Source organism: Chanodichthys erythropterus, chromosome 13, assembly GCF_024489055.1.
Source record: "Chanodichthys erythropterus isolate Z2021 chromosome 13, ASM2448905v1, whole genome shotgun sequence".
NCBI lineage: Eukaryota > Metazoa > Chordata > Actinopteri > Cypriniformes > Xenocyprididae > Chanodichthys > Chanodichthys erythropterus.
This window is the reverse complement of record NC_090233.1, coordinates 26112439-26135341: the sequence shown is the minus strand read 5'-3', so window position 1 is coordinate 26135341 and position 22903 is coordinate 26112439. Positions and strand designations below refer to the sequence as shown.

Here is a 22903-nt window from a genome sequence, read left to right as displayed (position 1 = left end):
CATCGCTCTCTGTTGTGTTGAGAATGTCTTGTGTGTTAACCGGGAACAAACTCTGGGTTAGCTGAACTTATTCCTGGATGCGTTTTTGGAACCAGCATAGCTCGAGTAAGCAATTGGGTTAATCAGCCGAGAGTTCAGGGTATATGACGGTAAGTTAACCTTGTTTTCTGGAATACCCACCAGACATGTTAGGCCAAAAACATTTAGAGATCATCTTATCTAGAGAGCGACTAAAAAGGGTCTTTCAGGACTATTATATTTTGGCATGTTTAGTCATTAATAAATAGTTGGATCATTAATGAATCCTGGTCACGCTGATCTCCTCCATTAACCACCTCGGAGACGAAGAGTCATGAAAATGGTGCTTCCAGGTGTGATGCCGTAGTCTTGCAACTTCTTGCCAGCCTCTAGTTGTTTGGTGTTGCAAGTCAGACACTGCTGATCCTTGGGGACTCTCTCTTTCTGGAAGATCTTAGTCTGGAGCTGATCTACGGTCTCATTGACATCAACATCATAGGTTTTGGTTTGGCCATTCACGTTCTTGACGAACACTTGGAAAGGTCCAGGTTTTGGGATGAGTAGTATCACCACTGAGCCTGAGCACAAACCGTAAGTGCTGAGGCTTCTGGAGTCATCATCAAGGCTGATACGGTGACCGTTTTCGCTAGAAAGCTTCTGTTTGCTGTTCGGAGGCACATTGAAGAGATGAGAAATGAGCTGCTTGAGTTCACCAACTGTGGCATTATCTCTCACCTCCAGCGACCTCACATCTCCACCCATTAGTTTTATTTTCAGTTCCATTGCTTGAAATGAGATAAAATATAAAAGCATTAGAACAACCACAACATGTTTAAAACTGGAGATTAGCGATAATGTCCAGTATTTTCATAATAGGCTATGCTTACCGAGCTGGGTTGTGCAAATAGGCTGCTACGGCTTTCGCTGAAATGCTTTCTTGAATAAGTCTTGTAGTAAGTCACACAGAAATAAACTAGTGTGTCTCTGTCACAGTGAGCAGAGGCGTGAATATTTATAGTATAAAGCATCAACTCAAGCCCCGCCTCAAAGTATTGTTTCGTTTCTGAAAACTTTCTCAGTCACTTTCTGTTTCCATTCTCACTTAATCACTGATGTATGTCCTGAGAAATCAGGTTATGTTTATAAAATAAAATCTAAAAATAACAATTTGAGAACGTTCTGTATGCTATAGGTTCTTTTTAGGTTATTACAAAAACATCCATGCAACCTCAGCATTGTGGAAAAGTTATAAGGAAACGGTTCTGTTTTCTGGGAATAGGCCTATTTGTTTAATGTGATCAATAACAATAGTGTGTTGTTTACTACCATGTTTCATAAACATATGCAACAGTTTTTAAAAAGTCACCTGAGAGTTTCATTTAGACATAACAGGAAAACAAATCATTGGAATGAGAAGGCGTTCCACATAATCACGTGATCGAGGTAATCCAGGTAAGTGAAGCACGTCATACAGAAAGCAAATACACCTTACACTGCATGTAAGGCATAACAGGCCTGTTATTCTAGATAACAATGTTGTTTATATAGACTATTTATAATGCTGCTTGTGTTTATTGCCTGGGATAAGCTTTTCTCTAAATGTTCTTAAGATGCTTTTGACGTCAAAACAGATACATTGCTACAAAACTGAAGTATTTAGTTTATCAATTATTTTGGATGCATTGTTCAACAGGTAGCCTATACATGACATTGAAATGACATCCTGGTTTTATAAGTGTTTATTAATAGGCTACCTGACACAGAAGTGACAGCTGTGAGACCCTAAAAACATCTTTCTGTCATGACAAATTAGTGATACTTTAAAAGATAATTATTTATAATGCTGTTTTTCTTACACGCTCCTCATTTCCCTCTACACATGGTATTATTTGGGGTACATTCGGACCCCACACATTTACAGGGCGATTTTATATTAAAAATATAATTTAAAAAAAAAATGAATTATACATAAATTATTTACTTCTCAACTACACATAGGCCTATGCTGTTTTGGCGGATATGTGGTACTTTTTACCTATCTACCACAAAATGATTAAACTATCATTAGCTTGCATGAAATATTAAATCTTTCTGAAAACGTACTTTGATTACGATCATTACGTATTACGGAGCCCCTAAAGGGACATGGTGGTAAAAAAAAAAATGGGAAGGAAGGAAATTTTACGTGGTGGTAAATGCGCGGCTCATAGAGTTTGAACTTGGACGCAAAAATGAAGAAATGCAGTCAGTGCTTATGTCAAGCAGTTCAGTTGGCAATATATTCACAGATTCGAGCTTCCCGGATTAATAACTCGTTAGCTAAATGTTGTTAAAACACAAATGCAGCTACTTCCAATCATAGTAACCTAGACAACAAGCTACAACAACCCAATTTTCCTCAAATGTGCTTTATAATAAATGTCTCTATGAGCAGGCAGCGGAGATACACGCCTGAAGGGACCGTCTGAAAAGTGCAAAACCCAACACTTAGTTTAATTTTTCTTTTTTAAAGCATAACGTTTATGATTATAATTATTAAATAAAATAAAATAATAATAACTACACTGTTATTGGTAAAAATATTAAATAAATTGTAATGCCATCAAATCCAGTAAGCAATTATCATGCAAAAGCTGTTGTAAGAATGTAAGCTGTGTACCAACATCATTTGTGTAAAGAAGGCCTTTATGTGCTACTTGCCAAACTAAGTGTACCTATAACCAGCAGGAGGGCAGTGATGTATGAACTGAATTCGGTGACAGTACAGTGTGTTACAGTGACGTTACTGAGTATTTTTCGTAATATAAAATGAGCAAAAGGGTTTCGGGTTTTGCACTTTTCAGACGGTCCCTTAAGGCGTGTATCTCCGCTGCCTGCTCAAAATTGGGTTGTTGTAGCTTGTTGTCTAGGTTACTATGATTGGAAGTAGCTGCATTTGTGTTTTAATAACGTTTAGCACACGAGTTATTAATCCGGGAAGCTCGAATCTGTGTATATATTGCCAACTGAACTGCTTGACATAAGCACTGACTGCATTTCTTCATTTTTGAGTCAAGTTCAAACTCTATGAGCCGCGCATTGTGTGCATTATTAACGTATGTTACTGACTGAAACACTACTGCCAGCCAGCGGGACATTAAAGAGGAAGTGTTCGTCCGAGCTCACAGCAAGGGAACGATTATAACTTTGCGAGGGAACGCAAAACATCTTTGCGAGGGAACGCAATCTTTGCGAGGGAACGCAAAATATTAAAAAAAAAAAAAATTCTTCCCATCCCAAATTTTTTTCCACCACCACGTAAAATTTCCTTCCTTCCCATTTTTTTTTCTACCACCATGTCCCTTTAGGGGCTCCGTACTACCTAAATTAAATATGAGTTGTTTCTGGATATTGATCTAGTTGTTAGAGGCAGAATTCTGCCACCTGCTGCTTAGAAGAAAACCTAAAATCAAGTGTAATGACCATACCGAGACCCATAGAGATCCATTCATTTTTCTGGATGTGGCCAACTGCTCATATCACAACCTTTTTATGCATATTTTGTAAATATATATTTAAATATTATAAAATACATTAAAATCGGTATTTTTGTGAAAGGTTAGAATTTGGTGTTGTTTTTTGAGGTGTATTGAAGTGTCTGTTTTTACCACAATTTGCAAAAATATAAATAAAATGCAACCAAAAAAATGTAAGAGTCAGATTGTATTCACAATTGAATCATTTCAATAAACCAAATGTAAAAAATCACTAACTTTACAATAAGAAATTATTAAAATGTAAATATAACCATATCAGTAAGCAGAAATGAACAGGAGTTTGAGGAATGAGGACCCCAAAGACCATATGAGGATTGAAATAGGTTTTACTATATGAAGTATTGAGTTATGGTCTGAGGAGGTCAGATGGTTTTATGGAAAGTGATAATGTAATGTCATAATTTTGATCAAATAAAAAGAAAATTAATGAACACATTTATGATCAGCTCCTATTCATTTCAAAATGGAAATACCTAGACTACTGTATTCATATACAATATGATATTTCACATCCAGTGATTCATAATATAAAAATGTTTGTTTGAAATTATTAGTACTGCTGTTTTGTGTTTACCAGTTCCTCCATACTAAGTTGATAAAAAAGCACAAGGACTGGTATTTATATTTTATTAACAAAAAATATAATGCATAACATTAACAACAAAGGGTAGCCAGCACATTTGTTGGAACATTAAACTGGAACATTATGAGAAAGGATTATGCTTATTCCATATTTTATCAGTTTATTCAATTACATGATGAATACATTAAATCACAATCTAAACGATCCCCCATGCTTAAGGCTTAAGCTAGTCCCAGACTAAAATGCATGTTTTAGCTGTTTTAACTGTTAACTGTTTTAAAAAAATATTTTAAGAAGCATCTTAAAATATTTCATTTTGTCTCAAGATGCACACCAGTAATGTTTTTTTTTTCTACGACAAGTTTATAAAAGATACTTAAATGTCCTAATTGAACTAAAGCCTATAATCTTGCCTTAACCTAAATCCTGTCCTACCAGGCCTAAATATTTTAATCTCAGATATATTAGACCTATAGGTAAATTTATATAAACAATATAAATGTATAAATAAAAACCTATAGGTAAATTTATATAAATAATGTAACTATAAATAAAAACCTATAGGTACATTTATATAAATAATATAGACAGAGACCTATAAAAGTGTCTTTCAGTAGGACTTTTTAAAATATATATATTTGGCATGTTTATCGTTTAGTCATTAATAAATAGTTGGACCAATAATGAGTCCTGGTCGCGCTGATCTTCTCAATTAACCACCTCGAAGACGGAAAGCCATGTGAATGGTGCTTTCACGTGTGATGCCGTAGTCTTGCAACTTCTTGCCAGCCTCCTGGAGTTCTATGCCATTGTAAATAAGTCGCTGCTGATCCTTGGGGACTCTCTCTTTCTGGAAGATCTTAGTCTGGAGCTGATCTACGGTCTCATTGACATCAACATCAAAAGTTTTGGTCTGGCCCTTCTCGTTCTTGACGAACACTTGGAAAGGTCCAGGTTTTGAGATGAGCAGCATCACCACTGAGCCTGAGCACAAACCGTAAGTGCTGAGGCTTCTGGAGTCATCATCAAGGCTGATACGGTGACCGTTTTCGCTAGAAAGCTTCTGTTTGCTGTTCGGAGGCACATTGAAGAGATGAGAAATGAGCTGCTTGAGTTCACCAACTGTGGCATTATCTCTCACCTCCAGCGACCTCACATCTCCACCCATTAGTTTTATTTTCAGTTCCATTGCCTGACATGAGATAAAATATTAAAGAATTAGAACAATTACAACTTCAACATACATATTTAAAACTGGAGATTAGCGTTAATATTAATGTCCAATATATAATATATAATAGGCAATGCTTACCGAGCTGGGTTGTGCAAATACTACGGCTTTCGCTGAAATGCTTTCTTGAATAAGTCTTGTAGTAAGTCACACAGAAATCAACTAGTGTGTCTCTGTCACAGTGAGCAGAGGCGTGAATATTTATAGTATAAAGCATCGACTCAAGCCCCGCCTCTTTCGTTTTCGATAAACTTACTCAGTCACTTTCTGTTTCCATTCTCACTTAATCACTGACGTATCGACAGGTCGTCCAGCGCAGCTATCTGATTAATCAACAGCACATTCCTGTTCAGTAACAACAAATCGTATATATACGCCAATAATTCCCAATGTCATTTATATAGACTACATTAGACAAACAATAAACGTATTCAACATGAGGGATCATTAGAATGACGGAATTTCCCACGATCACGTGATGTAAAGGCAAATAAAGCAAAACAAATCCAACATTCTCAGCAGATATTAACTAAACATCTAATAAAATGTTTTCTGATTATTCTCTTCTGTCTTATAGTTTTATTGCATTCACATTTGCTTCGTTAATCAAATTATGATTATCCGATAATCTCTGTAATATGCCCTTCTTGTTGGTTCCTTACTTTATTTAAAGGTGCCATAGAACACGTTTTCACAAGATGTAATATAAGTCTAAGATGTCCCCTGAATTTGTCTGTGAAGTTTCAGCTCAAAATAACCCATCGATTTTTTTTAATATTTTTTTTTTTAACTGCCTATTTTGGGGCATAATTAAAAATGCACAGATTCAGGTTGCTGCCCCTTTAAATCCTCATGCTTACCCAACCCCCGAGCTCGTGACTGCCTTAAACAGCATAAACACAGTTTACACAGCTGATATAACCCTCAAAATTGATCTTTACAAAATGTTCATCATGCATGCATCAGATCATGTGAGTATAGTATTTATTTGGATGTTTACATTTGATTCTGAATGAGTTTGATGGTGCTCTGTGGCTAAAGCTAACATTACACACTGTTGGAGAGATAAAGAATGAAGTTGTGTTTATGAATTATACAGACTGCAAGTGTTTAAAAAATGAAAATAACGATGGCTCTTGTCTCTGTGAATACAGTAATAAAAGATGGTAACTTTAACCACATTTAATAGTACATTAACAACATGCTAACGAAACATTTAGAAAGACAATTTACAAATATCACCAAAAATATCATGATATCATGGATCATGTCAGTTATTATTGCTCCATCTGCCATTTTTCGCTATTGTTCTTACTTGCTTACCTAGTCTGATGATTCAGCTGTGCACAGATCCAGATGTTAATACTGGCTGCCCTTGTCTAATGCCTTGACCATGAGCTGGCATATGCAAATATTGGGGGCGTACATATTAATGATCCCGACTGTTACGTAATTTCCATGTACTGAAATCTTGTTATTCAACTATGCCGAGGTAAATTCAAATTTCCATTCTATGGCACCTTTAAATAATTTCTATTTGTTTTTGTTGTTGTGTTTTTCTATCTTTATAAAGGCATTGTTAAAAAGTTTGGAACATTACCACACTCTAGACACAGCACAATTGATATATAAAATAAATATTTATTATAACACAAATTCAGAGCCAGTGTTACATTTCAGTCAAAATTCAGCGTGTTTAAGCATAGCAGATCTATCTTCTCTCTTTGGTAGTGGGATGTTACCTATATTAAAAAAAAGAAAGATTGATTATTCCTGAGTAGTACACAGATTCAATTGCTTGGTTAACTTTATTGCTTATTATTATTTCTTTCTAAGACATCTTTGTTCTAACCAGATGGACAAACAGAAACTGAAACAGTGAATCAAAGCTCAGGCTTAAGTTTCTAAAAGCCCCATTTCTTCGATCTCTGGTTAATTCATTAAATACAAAATGTCAGAATAGCTTTTTTTTTTTTACCTGGAGGTGCAACAAAATACTCCTCAACTGTGTTTTTGGCCAGCTGGAGCAACTCCTCTGCACATTCACCCTCTGTTACAGTATCAGCTCTCAAATACAGGTCTCTGTGCACAACATGAAGTTCAAAAGAAAAGTTTAGCTTCTATAAAATGGTGAAATGTTGACACTGTACTATGAGCAAACATACTTGGAGTGGCTGTGGAGATCAGGGCTGTTAGCATCACTTCGCATTGACATATTAAACAATATTATCAGACAACCAAAGAAAACACCAACAAAAAAGATCTTGTGTTATTTCAACTGTCAAAACTGACCAGAGGTTGTATAGCGAGAACAACTAGTAAACTGTCAGTTGTGTAACTTTTTATGATTTGATCTGAGCTTCACTGAATACCTGTCCTCTAGAACTGAATCCATTGGATCTACACCATCAGTATTGATGACATAAAGCTGATCAGCAAATCGAATCGCTTTCTCCAGACAGTCCACCCCTTCTTTGCTGCCGAAGTCAACAAGGGCTAATCTCTCCAACTTGTCCACTAAGTCTGGTGAAACTCTTGTTGCCTGCAAAGAAAACTACTTACTTAAGGAAAATAAAATCAATTCTCAATAATAATAAAAAAATATTATATATACATATATATTAGTGGTGGGCCGTTATCGGCGTTAACGTGAGACTCTTATCGGGCGATAAGAAAAATATCGCCGTTAATCTATTCTCAAAGTTCGGTTGAGAGCTGGGTCTATACTACGCAAGTTATGATGACTTTCACCTTGATATTTTAGCGCGGATGTATACCTAGCCGAACTGACCCTTTGCAAAGACCCGCCCCCCCTTAGTTACTGTTACTTTGTCCAACAAACCATGGCGCTGTCACGACCACGACACACACAGTGATACATGCATCACGGAGGGGACAAGAGGACACTGACAACACGTCGACAGACAAGACAGAGCAGGTTACTTATGATATTTAACAAAGTCCCAACTTTAAAACTGTGTAGTTTTTTTTTTTTTTAAGAATTTCAAACAATAAAAACCGTTTTGTGGCTCTTTAATGTGTCGTGACCATGGTCGTGACAGATTGCTGTAGCGCCTCAGCTCAAGAGGCTCGTAAACCGATCATCTCTTACTACGAGTCCATTTTATAGCATCAAATAAACATGAATGAACATGAGAATCAATGTTGTTTCAAACGCGGAAAGATGTCTATATACACAATTTTTCAAGTTTAACTCCACCGAGGTTAATCTTCTAACTCCTATCTGCTTTGTCGGATAAAATGACGGATTACTTTTAGTCATTTGCTGCGTCCCAATTCGACTACTAAAAGTATGTACTCTTTCTGTGAACAAAAAGTACTTAATTATGAGTGTGTAGCAAAAGAGTAGACAAGCTTTGGGACATACTATCACGTCATACAATTGCGTCTTTTCTCTCTGTCGCATCCAGTCACCGTAAACTGGCCTGTCAATCATGATTAGTGATGGGAAGTTCGGATCATTTTACTGACTCGGACTTTTGAGTCTCGTTCAACAAAATGAACGAATCTTTTTTCGAGTCATTTCGTTCATTTTAGCAAAATGTAATTAAAATGTTACGTGTTACTTCCCCAACACATCTACTACTTATGCAAACGTTGATCCTACTACAAACAATACAAAACTACAATGCTGATTCAGAAATGATTAATTCATTACCTGGGTCTTCAGTTTATGACAAGCTGATTAAGCTCACCTCACCTCTTGTCTGACAAGTCTTCAGGTTTAAGTCATTCCTTAATGACGTGACAGGCAGTCCCATGCTAAACCAATGCAGTCTGAGCCGGTAAGAGAATTGATTAGTTCTCTTCATGAGTCTTTCGGGTTTTTGAGTCGTTCCTTAAACACGTGACAGACCCATACACTAAGCCAATGCATTCTGAGCCGGAAAGAGAATTGATTAGTTCTCTTCATGAGTCTTTCGGGTTTTGATTCGTTCCTTAATCACGTAACAGACCCATACGCTATTTCTGACATTTCTGTCACTGTTTTTGTTACTGTTTCTTGAGGATCTGTGGTGTGTTATTATAAATAAATAAAGCCCTGTTATAAATAAAGTATTGATTAATTTATATTTTTGACTGTCTATCTGTAAATAAACACTAGGCTATATAATAATATAATAATCCAAGCCTACAATACAAAGTATTTATAGCCTAGTTTGTTCATTTTTACTCCAATTTTGAGTTTGCTGTTATAATAATTGCTTTTCCTAGGCAGACTTGACATATTGGTCTAATATAAGAAGATTGCTCAAAAAGGACATAATGACAAATTAAAAGCAAATAACATTTTGAATTTGAATTATTAATGTTAGTTTAAAACATCAAGGTTATGATAACTTCAGCTTTAACAGTTGTAACACAAACTCAAACAAAACTGGAGAGTTATTTATAATGTGCTTGGGTCACACAGCATAGTGTATGGGTATGTCACGTGATTAAGGAACGACTCAAAAACCCGAAAGACTCATAAAAAGAACTAATCAATTGAATCATCAGGTGAACTACTTCTAGCAGTACAGAACCTGTAGAATATTGCACATGCGCGACTGAACGAATCACCCCCCGAGACGACTCGTTCTTCCCGAGTCACATTAAAGATTCATTCAAAATGAACGAATCGTTCAAGAACGACACATCACTAATCATGATGCATCCTCCACATTTCATTTAGCTAATTTCCTACTGTGTCGGAAAGAAATGCAGCACGTTGATCTGCAGTCGCGAGTCTTTCGTGTGGAGAACTCTCCTCATATTAATGCATAATGATGCATTTAAAGGAACACTCCACTTTTTTTGAAAATAGGCTCATTTTCCAACTCCCCTAGAGTTAAACATTTGAGTTTTACCATTTTCGAATCCATTCAGCCGATCTCCGGTTCTGGCGGTACCACTTTTAGCATAGCTTAGCATAGTTCATTGAATCTGATTAGACCGTTAGCATCGCGCTTAAAAATGACCAAAGAGTTTTGATATTTTTCCTATTTAAAACTTGACTCTTCTGTAGTTAAATCGTGTACTAAGACCGACAGAAAATGAAAAGTTGTGATTTTCTAGGCTGATATGGCTAGGAACTATACTCTCATTCCGGCGTAATAATCAAGGAACTTTGCTGCCGTTCCATGGCTGCAGCAGTGAAATGATATTACGCAGCGTCTCTCACAAACGTCTCCATGGTTGCAAGGCACGTTCCCTGTGCAAGCAGGGGATCACAGGCGCTGCGTAATATCATTGCACTGCTGCAGCCATGGAACGGCAGCAAAGTTCCTTGATTATTACGCCTGAATGAGAGTATAGTTCCTAGCCATATCAGCCTAGAAAATCGCAACTTTTCATTTTCTGTCGGTCTTAGTACACGATTTAACTACAGAAGAGTCAAGTTTTAAATAGGAAAAATATCAAAACTCTTTGGTCATTTTTAAGCGCGATGCTAACGGTCTAATCAGATTCAATGAACTGTGCTAAGCTATGCTAAAAGTGGTACCGCCAGAACCGGAGATCGGCTGAATGGATTCAAAAACGGTAAAACTCAACTGTTTAACTCTAGGGGAGTTGGAAAATGAGCCTATTTTCAAAAAAAGTGGAGTGTTCCTTTAAAAGTTAATGGCCAATCATATCTTTATAAAAGTCCACATTGGCAGATGAAAAACAACACATATAACATTAAAATAAATATTTTCTATCAGTTTGAACTGATTGTCACTATTATTCACTCAAACAACCTCTCAGCGTCGATCGTGCATATTCGCCATGTTTTGTAGTTTTTAACAAGTTTTACTCGTGTTTGTAGTTCTGAACTGAATCCTCATCCAGAGCGCAATGGGTTGTGGGCAATATCCACACTTGGACAATCTACCGGAAATAGTAGACCATCCAGGGACTTTTGGCATACTCTCTTTTCAACATACTATGCTTTGGGACACACTTATTTTAATCTCACATACTATTTAGGATGGATAGTAGTGTTGCACGATATACCGGTACTAGAAAGGTATCGCGATACCCTGCTTTTAGAAACGGTACGGTTCTTCATTTTATTAGTACCGGTACTTTGAGTGCCAGCTGTATTTCCTAATGTGCGACAGCAGGGAGCAGTGTGTGCAGCGCGCTGCTTCTGAGGCACATTGAGTGCGTGTTTATTCCTGTCAACTGCGCAACGGCAGATGCACAAAGCAAAATATGGCATTATTTTGCTTGCATTGCCGACAGTCAGGGCAAGCCCACGGACACCACAAAGCCCGTCTGCAAAATACGTTACAAAATAACGCAAGCGAAGGGAGCATCCAACTTGCCAAACATCCCGATTTGTACAGAGAATTTAAAGAGCGACAGGTTAGTGAATGTGATACCAGCGTTATGTTTATGCTCTCAAAAATTAAATGAGTGTTATTTATATTACTCATGCAAGCAGACATCCGCAAAGAGGTGTATTATTGAGTCTAATAAGTGATATCTGGTTGCTAAAATAAAATTAATTTTAAAAAACAAATATGTGAAGGGACTATACAATTATATTAAACCAATTTATGCTTTAATAACATTGCTCTAATTATTTACAGTAATCAATATTCTCACTGTCAAAACACTTACATGCAGGGCTTGATGACAGCCACTCCCACTAGCCACTTTGGCGAGTTGAATATAATTTAAGTTTACAGCCAAATGGTCGTTGAAGATCGTCGTAGCACAAAATTACAATCCAATCACACAATTCGTTATTTACATGCAGTTAGTGAAGGAGGGATAGGCGGAATTGCGCTGAATGACACACAACAGAAGCGCTCTCTCGCGTGCGCTCTCTCTCGCTCTCTCTCTCTCTCTGTCTGTCGCGCGCGCGATCAGTTTTCCACGCGTCTGAATAGTCAAATACACGTGCACACAGATGTCTAAATGTCCATCATGTGGAGTATCTCGCGTGAATACAGTCGGTTATGGCTTAAGTGGACGTAAACAGGTGGGTAATAACTGGATATTTGTCAGTTACGTCCATGCATTCAGCAGCCCAATTAAATAGGCCTGTCCATCATTAATGTTAATCAAACAACAAAACCTGTTAAATATGTTAAATAAACCTAGTGTATCTGAAAAAAGATTATTTTTAATTTACTACTGTTTTTGTAATTTGCTTCTTTGTTCTTTTATATAGCATAACACAAATAACTTGTTCTCATACTAGCTCATGCTCATATTGTCCACCTCTTGCCCACCTGTACATACCAGCTGATATAAAATGTAATCTTGATTTGGGTGGTCAGTCTGCATTTAAAAGTTTGAAAGTGTTTTAAATCTTCTAAATCAAGTAAAATGACTCAAAGTAATTTAAGCATAAGAAAGTCAGCTTTAATCATATAAAATGTAATTTACCAACATCAAAATTGTGGCCAATAAAAATGCTAGCCACAGTTCTGTCATATGTTATTTATTTACTTTTCCTACTGTTTTAGGTTTTTGCCATAGTATCGTTTAAGTATCGGTATCGTGATACTGAAGTTGGGTATCGTATCGAAGTCAAAATTTTGGTATCGTGACAACACTAATGGATAGTATGGACATTGGGACGCAGGGACAATTTGGGTATCTCACATATTCTGAATGTCTTCGGCAGAATTCAAATGAGCCATTTTAATCTAGATTAAAAAAAAAATTAATCTATGCCCACCACTAATATATATATATATATATATATCCTTCAAATACAAAGAAGAATTATTTTTATTACTCAAAAAATTAAAAAAAATTTGCATCACGCTGTAAATGCTTTTATAATAAAGAAATAATATTCTTACTACATTTGCATAATTATGTTCAGCCTATTTTGGCCAAGTATATTTACCATTTAATATATCAATAGAATTTAATATTTTTGTAGTAATTGTAGCAAAAGCATTCGCATAAAAAATGCATACTTTCAGATTTAAATAAATGTATAACAACACAGCTACAGATTAAAAAATAATTTGTACTCCTTTTAGAATATATTTTGCACATGAAGAAATCAAAAGGATAAAATACAGAGCAATGATTAACACTTGCTCATACCAGATCAGATAAAGTATAGAAATTAAATGCTGATTCATAGTCGAGGTACCCTGGAATACACTTTTGATTTTAACTTGCCTTAATAACTTTTAGTAACTTAATAAGTTACAGATCAGATAAGTGAAATTACTTAAATATTGTAATGTACCTGATCAACCACAGGTTTCAGACCCGTAGATGTACTGGTTTGATTAATAGGATTCATAGGATCATAGGATTAATACCTCACTGAGAATACAATATGTTAGGGTACTGAGATATAATATCTCAGTACCCTAACATATTGTATTACAATAACAACAATCATCGCCATTCAAGCAAAAGTTTTTCACATAAATTTAAATGTGACGCTGATTGCTGCTCAGATTGCGTTATTCTGCTGCCCTCTACTGTGAGGTTCAAGAAACAATTTACAGAAAACGTCAAAGTAAAGTAAAGCTAGATATATCTTCATCATGAGGGCTTCTGTTATCATGCGCCAGTGGTGCTTAGTTTTGTCAACTAGGTGAAATATTTGGTCACGTGGCAAAAATTGTAGGGATGCACATCTTAACCCCCTGTCCGCTAGCCAGCCTACTGTATGTGTGGAGAATAAAACATAAGTTGCAGCATAAAACGTGTGTGCAAAAAAAAGGCATTACCGGTGGAAGTTGATTTTCATTTATGGGCTCCCATGAGGGTACCTGAGGAACCTGAAGAGTAGAATAGGGTGCGGAATATTTATATACGTATTGGATAATATGTTTAAAAGCAATCTGTTCACGTATCAGTGGGTTAATTTATATCTTAAACATTTAGTCATCACAACACAACGGTCTGCAAATGAATTGCGTTTTACCTTGGAATCCCAGGCAGAGTTACTTGATTCCCGTTTTAATATCCATCGGGACCAGGACGTTCTGCTGGGCGATACAGTGGCGCTTAGAGCAGACAGCTTCAATACTCCACACCGAGGATGCGCAGGCCGCAGCACCCTAGAAGCTCGTGCTGCACATTTACAGAACATGTTAAAATCACGTTCCTAAAACGGTCACGTTGTTGTGCGCATTAGGTCAGTTAAAATGCGTTTATATGGATGTTTGTATTCCTATGTACTCCTAACTACAGACGTCCTACCACAAAAAAAAAAAAAAAATCTACATTTCCGGTAGTCGCAGTTTTTAAAGTTCGTGACATATCTTTTCAGAGGAGGTGTGTTTGGGAGACCGTAAGAGCCCGGATAGCTCAGTCGGTAGAGCATCAGACTTTTAATCTGAGGGTCCAGGGTTCAAGTCCCTGTTCGGGCGAACAAATTTTTAATTTGCCATTTTGAAAAGTAAGAACATACAAACAATGCAAGGCAGAAGATATTGTCTATAATGAACGAATAATATTGTATTATATATTCGAGAATGTGATGTGGGGATGCACACAAGTTGTTAAGCAGCCAATGGTCAACCATACTCAACCTAATTATAAATTTGTTCATTTTAAAAACAAATATTTTAAAATCACAAATATATATTTTTAAATAAATTGCGATGACCAATCAGCGCGAGCTACTCCATCTTTACTGAGCGAATGGCATTCTCGGGCTTCATCTTTGTCAGAGTTCTTCGACCAATCACGCTTGCAGTCGCCGAGGAGGCGGGCTCTTTGTCATCTCAGGTGTATCTATTTTTTACAGTCTATGGGTGTATCCCGCCCATAGACTGTAAACTGTTTGTTCTCAATTGATATTGTTCATTGAAGCTTACTGTATTATGTAGAAGAGTATTGTGAGAAAAAGATCGAGTGAGCGAATTTATTACTTGCAGTCAGATTTAGCATTTTCCTTCAGGTCAGTCCTATGTTCATCACAAAACATGTTTAAATGTCCGATGTATTATCTTGTCCTTTTAACAGTTAAAGGGATAGTTCACCCAAAAATGAAAATTTTATGTTTATCTGCTTACCCCCAGGGCATCCAAGATGTAGGTGACTTTATTTCTTCAGTAGAACACAAATGATGATTTTTAACTCCAACCGTTGCCGTCAGTCAAATAATACTATAAGAGTAAATAAAACTTGCATAGACAAGTCCAAATTAAACCCTGCGGCTCGTGACGACACATTTATGTCCTAAGACACAAAACGATCCGTTTGTCTGAGAAACCGAACAGTATTTATATCATTTTTTACTTCTAATACACCACTATGTCCAACTGCATTCATCACTCGATTCGTGAGGTCTGATCGCGCTCTGACAGCGGCAGTGATGTCTCACTCTCATTGAAGTATATGCGCGAGACATCACTGCCGCTGTCAGAGCGCGATCAGACCTCACTAACGAGTGCTGAACGAGTTAGGGTTTTTCCCGTGACTGACAGCGCTAGTCAAAACATTTATCAGTTTTATCAGTATCATCGTGTTCCGTGTTCACAACAATTCAGTCTTTTCAATGTAAAAGTCTTCGCTACTGACTGACACACTCATAAAGACAGTCTTTGCCTCCATCCAATGGCGTAACAATGTAACTTCTGTTGCTGTTCACAGTCAGGGACTTTTTCCGGTGGAAGGACGCCTTTTGGTTAAAGATTAATTCATAAAAATTAATTGATACATATTTTTGGCTTTAATATTTTTATTGTGTGGTAAAGTTCAGCCTTGAGTAGCCTACCTTATTGCTTATATTATATATACTCAATGTTTCTACCTTTGTGTGTTTACTACTATTATTATTTATCTATTTATTATTATTATATTATTATTATTATTATTATTATGTGGGTGGTTCTTTTTATAATTTTCCATGTTTATATATCATAGATGCACACACTATTAATGTGCGCATAGTTTCTAATATTTCTATATTTGAACATTGATGTCCTTTAAAAAAAAAAGACAAATATATATTTGTATATTAAAATAAATTCTAATAATTTTAATTAAAAAAAAATAAAACAAACACACACAAACACACACACAATCATTGCATACAGAAGCAGAAATATGATTAGATTTGTTGGAAAAATAAGAACAATTCCATTTTATTTTGTTTTTTAAACAAGTACATTTACCATTTAATATATATTTAGAATGTAACACTTTTTGTAGTAATTGACCACAGTGTAGCAGGAACATTCACATAAAAAACAAAATGCATACATTCAGATTTAAATAAATGTATAACATCAAATTATATATTACTTTTTACTCCTTTTAGAATATATTTTGCACATGAAGGAACCAGCAAGATGCAATGCAGGATAATGATTAACACCTGCTCATATCGAATAAAAATTATCTAGATGCTAATTCATAGTGTTCATAGTTGTCTGGAATACACTTTTGATTTTGATTTGTTTCTTGCCTAAATAGTCATTTTAAACTTTATGTTACCCATCAGATATGTGGAAAAAAAATATACTTGTGATTTGATACACATTCTGGTTGCACCTCATTGTGGATATACCTGATTTACCACAGCTTTCAGACCCGTAGCTGACCTGGTTTGATCACAGGATCAATACTTCATTGTGATTACAAGATTTTATAAGAGCTATAACACAGTGTGTGTTTGGAGGATGAAGCAACAATGTACATTTTATACAACAATCAATTCCATAATGGAAAAATAAATAAAATAAATAAAGAGCACTGATGATATTCATTTCTTTTTGTGGATATTAGTGTCCATTCTGAAAACCATGTAGCCAATGACACCAAAGTTAATAATATAGATTCTCTCTATATAATAAATATAGCATGTATTTGTCTGTACAGTCCACAAACAGCAAGAATACATCAAGCAGACAAGGCCTTGCGGTAGTGATTGGGAGTTGTCCTGGTACACAAGCACACACACACCCACACCCACACACACTATGGAAGCCCATTTCTGCCACATAAAAAAAAAAAAAAAATCATGCTTGGTAAATCATAATTAGTCATATTTATGAGATGAAAAGTCAATAATTGAGTATAAAGTCAATTTCATCAAAACCTTAGTATGTGATAAGTATGATTTACCAAAGCATGATTTTTTTTTTCTTAGGTGACAAATGGGCTTTCATGGCACAAACATCAAATCTGAAAAATAAATCCTAATGTCATATTTTCATAAGGTGACTGACACCAACGCACTGAAACACAGTACTGACTCAAACATTACGTAAACTGGATGAAAAACACAATTCATTAATCAATTCTATAACACAAAGTGAAGGAATACACAAACTATTAACGGACATGTTTTTTTTCTGTACTAAATCTAATACCTAGAGGCATTCCTTGGTATTGTCCAACAATATACCTTGTGATACAATAACCTGATCTGATTAGTGAAACAACTCACAGTAAAGACACTGACTTGGAAATAAGCAGGTTACAGAAACACATGCGAAAGGTCAGCTGACTGAAAGCACAGCGCCCCCTACTGCTACAGTTGTACACAGGAAAATCTGGATAGCCTATTAAAAGTGGCACATCAGAATACAGAATAATAATGAAGTGTGCAGGTCTACAGGAGCATTAAAGGGACAATTCACCCAAAAATGAAAACGTTGTCATCACTTGCTTAACCACAAAATAAGATATTTCCAAGAATGCCGGTAACCAGACAGCTGATGGCACCCACTGACTTCCATAGCCAGAAAAAAAAAATACTATGTAAATCAATGGGTGCCGTCAGCGGTCTGGTTACCGGCATTCTTTGAAATATCTAAAACTCATACAGGTTTGGAACAACATGGGATTAAATCATTTTTGGGTCAACTATCCCTTTAAGAGGGCGGTCACACTGAATTTTAAGCATGCAAAAATACCAGAAATATTTCAGATTGTCACGACAAATATCTGAATAGATAATGCTCTAGGGCTTCTGTTTTTAATAAATAATAAATCAAATTTAAATATACATCTACTCTATAAATATCTATTACAGTTTTCCACGGCAATACAAACAAAGCAGCTTATCTATTTCATTTCAGCACAAGATGGAATTTCTATGAATGTACATTATCATTGAAGTTTTGTGGCAGGTAAGATGTTTTTAAAAGAAATTAATACTTTTATTCAGCAAGGATACATTAAATTGATCAAACGTGACAGCAAAGACATTTATAATGTTACAAAAGATTTCTGTTTCAAATAAATGCTGTTATTTTGAACGTTCTACTCGAATCCTGAAAAAAAAAAAAAAAAAAAAAAAAAATCAGCATATTAGATTGATTTCTTAAGGATCATGTGACAATAAATACTGGAGTAATGATGCTGAAAATTTAGCTTTGCCATCACAGGATTAAATTACATTTTACAATATATTTAAATAGAAAATTATTTTAAATTGTAATATTTCACAATATTATGTTTTTTACTGTATTATTGATCAAATAAATGCAGCTTTGGTGAGCATAAGAGTTTTCTTTCAAAAACATAAAAAAAAAAAAAAAAAATCAGAGAGAACAAACTTCTGAATGATAGTTTGTGTGCATCTGCTCTGTGACTTTCGTATGCACAAAAATGAAGATGAATGGATCGCGACATCTAGTGTGACCGCCTCTTAGAAGTAAAATGCACCTGACCTGAACTTCTGTTGCTGTTTTAAAACCTAGTGAGCTGCCTACATAGGCAGCATTTTAAGGCATCATAGGCACATCTCTGCAACATTATGCTGCCTTCTAAGATACGTTCTTTTGGTCAAATTCTAAGGCAGCATCACATGCATGGAGAAGGCAATCCCAGAATGCATTGCAACATGATAGAGTAAAAAACTAAAAACATGGTGGAAAATGTGAGAATAATATTTATAAATGCTTATTTTCACTCAAAAGTATCAATAAAAAGTTAAATCTGATTAAAATGCACTATTTTATCCAGAATTTGTGTGTGCTATGTGTTAGTTTAGCAACATACAACACCAAATTCTATTGAAATCAAGTTGTAAACCGATCAGTCATTTATAAGATTCAGTTTATGTAGGCAGTAGACAGCAAGGCAGCACACTAGGTTGTGGAATACAGCTTACAAGTCACCAATGCTTGGTAATCCTGTCTGCATTGTAAACAGGACAAAATTCCATGTCATACAGTGAATGACCACTCATTAGCAGCATCTACTTATGAAATCTGATGTACTATGATGTTTAGTAAAACCTGATTTAAGAGCCAGATGACTCCATTAAAAGAAAATTGCACACTGACTGATTTCAGGTAGATCAAGATGTTTGGCATCAGAAATGTTATGCTACCTATACACTTGAAGCTCATTAAGCTTTGGCCAAATATTCCTTGTTGTTTAGTAGCAAGGGCTGATGGGATACATTGTGAACACGAGTAACAAGAGAGGTGAGAGGTTTCAGAATTACTTGTTCTCTATAAGTGTCTGCACTTTGCACACCAGGTCTCGAGCCTGAGTCAGAATCTGTTTGATATTGTGATGCTCAGCCATTTCTGAAAAAAAAAAAAAAAAAAAAAAGAGACAACATTAAGGGATATGACTGCAATTATTCAAATTACCTGCCTATTCAACTGAATAATAATATAGATGTTCTAAAATTATTGTAGCAACTCAATGTAATAACTGCACATAATGTAATACATGTTACATCATTATTTTTTAAATTTGTCATTGTCATAATTGTAACAGCTTTTAAAATATAACAAATTTTAAATAATTGCATGAATATTTAAATCTGTTGCGTTTCAGTTAGTTTAAGACTTGATTTAGATTTTTAAAAATGTACTGTAAGGGAATACCAATTTTTTATGTTTTATTACAATTATGACAATGTAATATATGTAATATATATTTCTCATAATGTAAAAACAGTTATTACATTAAGAGCTCAAGACATTATTATATTTTGAGAAAATTAAATTAGGAACATTTTATTACAATAATAATGTAATACTACATTTTGTGCAGTCATTACATTATGAGTTGCTACAATGATCAAACAAATAACTATAAAGCAATTTCTCCATATATCAATTACAATTGTGGGTACATCCAAGAGTACCTAAAAATAACACTAAATAAAAATGTAAATAAATTACTTTTTAAATGGAGAAATAAATAGATATTTAAAGCCATTTATTTTATTTTAATGTTTAAAACGTAGTTACATGTAACAATAGATAATACATTCATACATCATTTTAAACAACTGGAAATAAAAAAAAATGTAAATGTATATAAAAAAAGTGACATTTTAAATTATTGATCAATTTATTATTGATTTCTACATTTATCTACAATTTAACATTAATACAATTATTTTAAATAAATTTAAATGTCAATATATTATATATATATATATATATATATATATATAAAACTGACAAATAAATTGATATATATCTAAACACAGATATATATATATTTTAAACTGGTAACATTTTAAATGGTCCTCATAAAAAGAGGTTCTTGACACTGAGACATGTTACTGTAACAGGGTATATAATGAATAAATATTTACCATTGAAAAACTTGATGATGTCTGTGAAGTCCATATTGTTCTCTAGGATGATGTCTCTGTAGATTTCCACCAATGCAAGAGCAATGAAGAGCACAAAATGGCTGGAGGAGACACACTTAGCAGCCCAGATGACCTCCCAAACAGCAAACACATCATCATACACCAACTCTGAAGATTTGAAATCCATATGTTAGGCAGTATCTGTAGTATTTAATAGGCCTATTGTTCATGTTTCAGTATAACTTAATCTCCGCTGTCATTTCTGAATTGGTTTGAAAGGCAGAATGGGCAGAATCTCATTATTCTAGTTTTTAATATGATTGGCCTTTAATAAATGTTTCTCAGATAAAGCACATGGTAATGTGAGTAGAGCCTTGTACTTGGCCTAATTTTAATGTAATATGTTTTAAATTACTGAGTCACAATCAACAAGATTGCATTGCAATTGCTAATTAGGAGATTAATTTCAAAACTTTAAGCAAAATATGGCTTCATCTCATTGCAGAGGAGAACTAATAGAAAAGATTAAGTTAAAATTTTGTATTTATTGTATGCTAGTTCTCAAAAAAAAAAAAAAAAAAAAAAAAATTCTTCTTTCCATCTATGTGAAGGACATCATTACCTCTTTTAAAGTCAAGAAGAAACCAGCGATAGCAGAAGTAGAAGTGGGTGTAATCTCCATTCTGATGCATTAGCTCAAACAGCTCTGCATCTAAAATCTATTTACACACAAAGAGGAAAATGGCAAAAAATGAACATCCACATTTTACATTTAAAGGCATTTTTTCTAACAAATGTGTCTATAGCAGACATTTGACCTGGATCAGAGATCTCATGTTGGCAAAGTGGGTGTCCATCGCACCTCCATGAGGAAAATTTTGATTCATCCTTTTCATTAGTTCAGTGAAACAACTGAAAGCCATGGCCTCTGAAAGATTCAAAGAAAACAGATATGAGAAAAGCTAAACATACTTGTAATCATTTGGTCTTTTTTAAACAGTGACATGAACTCAAAAACACGTAGATGGTGAAGACAGACTCACCATCATCTAGAATAACTAGCAAGGGAGCGAGCAGGTCACACATGCCCTGGACATATCCGATTTCAAGGTGCTGCCAGATGTAACTGTAGAAAAGGACAATACAGGGATATTTGAGCTACATAACAACACCAGATGTTCTGAGTGGTTTTAGTGCTTTGCCATGCAGTTGCCGAGGTCTTTTTGGTGGTTGCTAGGGTGTTTCTAGATGGTTTCTAAGGTTTTCTGAGTGGTTGCTTAATGGCCAAAGTCAAACAGCCCAACTTTAAGTGTCTATAATATTCTGGCCCTAGATATGACTTAATGTAAGTCTGTCTGTGTTTTTCTGTATGTGTTACCATCTGCCAGGTAAAAATCATAATCTAACAACAAAATAAAGAATATTAAATTAAACAATATTAAAATATTGGCCAATACAATGAACGATATACAATAGGTCTTATTTTATCACAAACGTGTGAACTACGAAGTGATTTTAGGCATCACAATATTATAATAGTACAAAAATGGATATTCATTTAGAGAATGGCTAAGAATTGCCTTTATTTATTTATTAATTGATTAATGTTATTAAAGATTAATTTAAGTTGAGCATTAGGTGATGGCTAAGGTGATCTAATATTTAAAAATAGTGGAAATTAGCATGAACAGTTAAATAACAGCCAATATACTTGGGGTCAGTATGATTTTTTGTTTTTGAAAGAAGTTAATACTTTTATTTAACAAGAACACATTAAATTGATCAAACATAACAGTAAATATATCAGGTATCAGTGCCCATGTTAACAGGTTTGAGCATTCACACTACACACAGATGTAGTCTATAAATGACATCTTAAAATATGTTTGGAAACAGTCATTTTAAATTGTAATATTTCACAATATTACTATATTTTTAATCAAATACTTGATGAGCAAGAAGATACTTCTTTGAACAGTTTGAACAGTTCAGTTGATAAACAAAAAAAAAAAAAAAAAGTTAATATAGTGTGCATT

The 22903-nt window shown here is 34.8% G+C and overlaps 4 protein-coding genes and 1 non-coding gene across 13 annotated transcripts in view; 1 reads left to right on the top strand and 4 right to left on the bottom strand.

The window, feature by feature from the left end:
* Positions 1-6451, bottom strand: part of LOC137034175 (uncharacterized) — a 7405-nt gene extending 954 nt beyond the window's left edge. Inside the window, exons 1-2 of one of the 2 annotated variants that reach the window (XM_067406850.1) lie at positions 5450-6451; positions 1-803 (exon numbers count right to left, since the gene is read on the bottom strand). The exon at positions 1-803 is cut by the window's left edge and continues 954 nt beyond it. In XM_067406850.1, the coding sequence (XP_067262951.1) occupies positions 328-803; positions 5450-5585 (612 nt within the window). In that variant the 5' untranslated portion in view covers positions 5586-6451 and the 3' untranslated portion in view covers positions 1-327. Of the gene's footprint in view, positions 804-905; positions 1066-5449 lie in introns of those variants that run through there. The other variant, XM_067406851.1, reaches the window with a different exon arrangement.
* LOC137034177 (uncharacterized) lies at positions 4175-5562 on the bottom strand. Its single transcript, XM_067406854.1, has 2 exons — positions 5450-5562; positions 4175-5329 (listed from the first exon to the last, which is right to left on the bottom strand). Exon 2 carries the CDS (start codon positions 5324-5326, stop codon positions 4850-4852), a length of 477 nt encoding a protein of 158 aa, XP_067262955.1. The 5' UTR covers positions 5327-5329; positions 5450-5562; the 3' UTR covers positions 4175-4849.
* A 53-nt stretch (positions 6452-6504) lies between the features above and the next one.
* gatc (glutamyl-tRNA amidotransferase subunit C) lies at positions 6505-14561 on the bottom strand. Its single transcript, XM_067406852.1, has 5 exons — positions 14268-14561; positions 14071-14121; positions 7741-7910; positions 7347-7450; positions 6505-7110 (listed from the first exon to the last, which is right to left on the bottom strand). Exons 1-5 carry the CDS (start codon positions 14433-14435, stop codon positions 7049-7051), a joined length of 555 nt encoding a protein of 184 aa, XP_067262953.1. The 5' UTR covers positions 14436-14561; the 3' UTR covers positions 6505-7048.
* An 81-nt stretch (positions 14562-14642) lies between these two features.
* On the top strand, positions 14643-14715 carry trnak-uuu (transfer RNA lysine (anticodon UUU)). Its single transcript has one exon. It is a non-coding gene; the product is annotated as a tRNA-Lys (tRNA).
* Positions 14716-18097: 3382 nt separating this feature from the next.
* The window catches only part of sgsm1a (small G protein signaling modulator 1a), a 44630-nt gene continuing 39824 nt past the window's right edge, over positions 18098-22903 (bottom strand). For all 8 annotated transcript variants that reach the window (XM_067407546.1, XM_067407550.1, XM_067407553.1 and 5 more), the window contains 5 exons: positions 21911-21993; positions 21686-21795; positions 21490-21586; positions 20868-21035; positions 18098-19839 (listed from right to left, as the gene is read on the bottom strand). In XM_067407546.1, the coding sequence (XP_067263647.1) occupies positions 19751-19839; positions 20868-21035; positions 21490-21586; positions 21686-21795; positions 21911-21993 (547 nt within the window). In that variant the 3' untranslated portion in view covers positions 18098-19750. The remainder of the gene's footprint in view (positions 19840-20867; positions 21036-21489; positions 21587-21685; positions 21796-21910; positions 21994-22903) is intronic.